Raw genomic sequence first — 2,303 nt, 5'->3', positions numbered from 1 at the left:
AAATTCAACATATCTGCCTGATGAACATATATCGAACTTTGGTCTTAAAATATTCACTAAGAATACATACCAAGTACTGACATGTTGTTTTAACATTAATTGCAATGTTATTTTATTGCCTTCTCTGCGAGTATTCCAAATTCTAGTGAATTTTCACCTCTCAAGACTACAGTTTCAAGGACTCATTAATACCTGCAATTCATCATATTTGATCATGAGTGAACTAAAAACTATGCTGCATTTTTTCAGAGCACTGAACAACATAATAATCATTACTGTCCTTTATGGAACTGGAATTTAAGATAACTTGAAACCCATATGTATGTATTTTGTTTTTTTTTGCATCATCATTCATTAGTTATTTGATTTTTGTCAAAAAGATTTAATGTTGTACAAACTGGTTTGTTCTATTTTTCCATATGCCAGAAATTCATTGAATAGTTGATATATTGATGAACAATCACTATCCCTACGCAAAATCTAAAATACCTCTTTTATTTTGTCTCCAGACTTTGACCAACAAGTTTCTTAAGCTACAAGTAAGCAATCTCAACATCCCTTTGAATCAGATGCACTAAAACACCCAAAAATTAGGTGGTAACTCATAAAATCTTGAAAAACTAGGATGTGAGGAAATTTCCAGACGTGGGAAGAATCCCGATGGAGATGGAGGAACGACACAGGTCAAGGGACTCTCTCACTAATCTGACCAACTCAAATACGGTTTATGAAACAGATTTCCGGGGCATACCATTCAGTACTTAAGTAGATCCTTGTAACGTTAAGTTAATTTACTTAAGGACAGTTTTCAATATGGTAAAACGTAAAACCTATCGTTATCTGTCAACGAGCCTGAATCCAGAGTGAAACAAAACTTCATGGCTGGTTCAGAGGCAGATGCAGCGACCGACGCAGCCGCGCGCGGAGAATTCTAAGTAGCGGCGGAAACCGGCGAAGTAGGGTCTGGAGCAGGAGCAGAAGAAGAAATGGTGCCTCGCGAAGCAGCCGTTGCTCGGACATTTCAGGGACGGGCGGGGCCAACAGTTGCAGCATGCTCCAGCGCACTCCAGTTTTGGCAGCGGGCAGTTGGCGCAGTTTCCGCTGGAGAAGCTCTGCTTCTTATTCTTCTTAGCCTTAGAAATCTTCGATTTCTCCTCTCCTTGTCCCCAGCAGCAGACCCATGACACCTTCCTCCACAGCTTCTTCCTGTTCAGTTTGCAGAAGATCTTGTGATTGATTGACTCTGAGCGAGAGAGGATGGATGGAGAAAGAGAGAGATAATGACCGAAAGAGAGAGAGAAGGGCAGAGAGATGATGACAGAGTGAGAGCGAAACAGAGAGAAAGACGGAGTGATAATGACCGAGAGAAAGAGATAAACAGAGAGAGAATGACAGAGAGGAGAAATAAACAGACGGAGAACGATAAAGAGTGAGAGATAAACAGACAGAGAATGACATACAGAGAGACTAAGACAAATAGAAGGAGAGATAAACAGAGAGAGATACAGAAAGAGAGTGTGAAACAAAAACGGGAGGAGAGATAAACATGAAGAGAGAGAGAGAGAGAGAGAGAGAGAGAGAGACAGAGAGACAGAGACAGAGAGAGAGAGAGAATGTGAGACAAATAGAGAGAGAGAGATAAACAGAGAGTGAGAGAGAGAGACAAATAGGGAGGGATAGATAAACAGAGTGAGAAAGAGAGCGAGAGAGAGAGAGAGAGAGTAAGACAAATAGGAGGGAGGGATAAATAGAGAGGGAGAGAAAGAGAAAGAGAGAAAGCAAGATAAATAGATCGGGTAAGAGATAAACAGAGAGATAGAGAGTAAGACAAATGTTGAAGAAGAGAGATAAACAGGGACAGAGTAAGACAACAGAGAGGGAGAGATAAAGAGAGAGAGAGAGAGAGAGAGAGAGAGTACGACAAATGTTGAAGGAGAGAGATAAAAAAAGAGAGTAAGACAAATAGAGAGTGAGGGAGATAAAGAGATCGGGAGAGTAAGGTAAGACAGAGAAGCAAAGATAAAGGGAAAGAAAAAGAGACATAGAGAGTGTGAGACAAAGAGAAAGGGAGAGAGATAAACAAAGAGAGAAAGACAGCGAGAAAAAGACAGAGAGACTCTCACAGAGAGGCAGAGATAAAGAGCGGGAGAAAGACACAGAGAAAAGGCAGAGAGAGAGAGTGTGTGTGTGTGTGCGAGACAAAGAGAGATAGCGGGAGGAGATCTAGAGATAAAGGCGGGCAGAGGCACACAAACGCAGAGAGATAGAGGGAGAGAGAGAGAGAGGGAGAGAGAGAGAGAGAG

General features: G+C 41.5%; 1 protein-coding gene across 2 annotated transcripts in view; it reads right to left on the bottom strand.

The window, feature by feature from the left end:
• Window positions 1-724: 724 nt before the first annotated feature.
• Window positions 725-2,303, bottom strand: part of LOC144704386 (uncharacterized) — a 3,288-nt gene continuing 1,709 nt past the window's right edge. For both annotated transcript variants that reach the window (XM_078576802.1, XM_078576801.1), the window contains one exon: window positions 725-1,206. In XM_078576802.1, coding sequence (XP_078432928.1) covers window positions 888-1,206 — 319 coding nt within the window. In that variant the 3' untranslated portion in view covers window positions 725-887. The remainder of the gene's footprint in view (window positions 1,207-2,303) is intronic.

The sequence above is a fragment of the Wolffia australiana genome, chromosome 6 (genome assembly GCF_029677425.1).
Source record: "Wolffia australiana isolate 7733 chromosome 6, ASM2967742v1".
Lineage (NCBI taxonomy): Eukaryota > Viridiplantae > Streptophyta > Magnoliopsida > Alismatales > Araceae > Wolffia > Wolffia australiana.
This window is presented reverse-complemented; position numbering and strand designations above follow the sequence as displayed.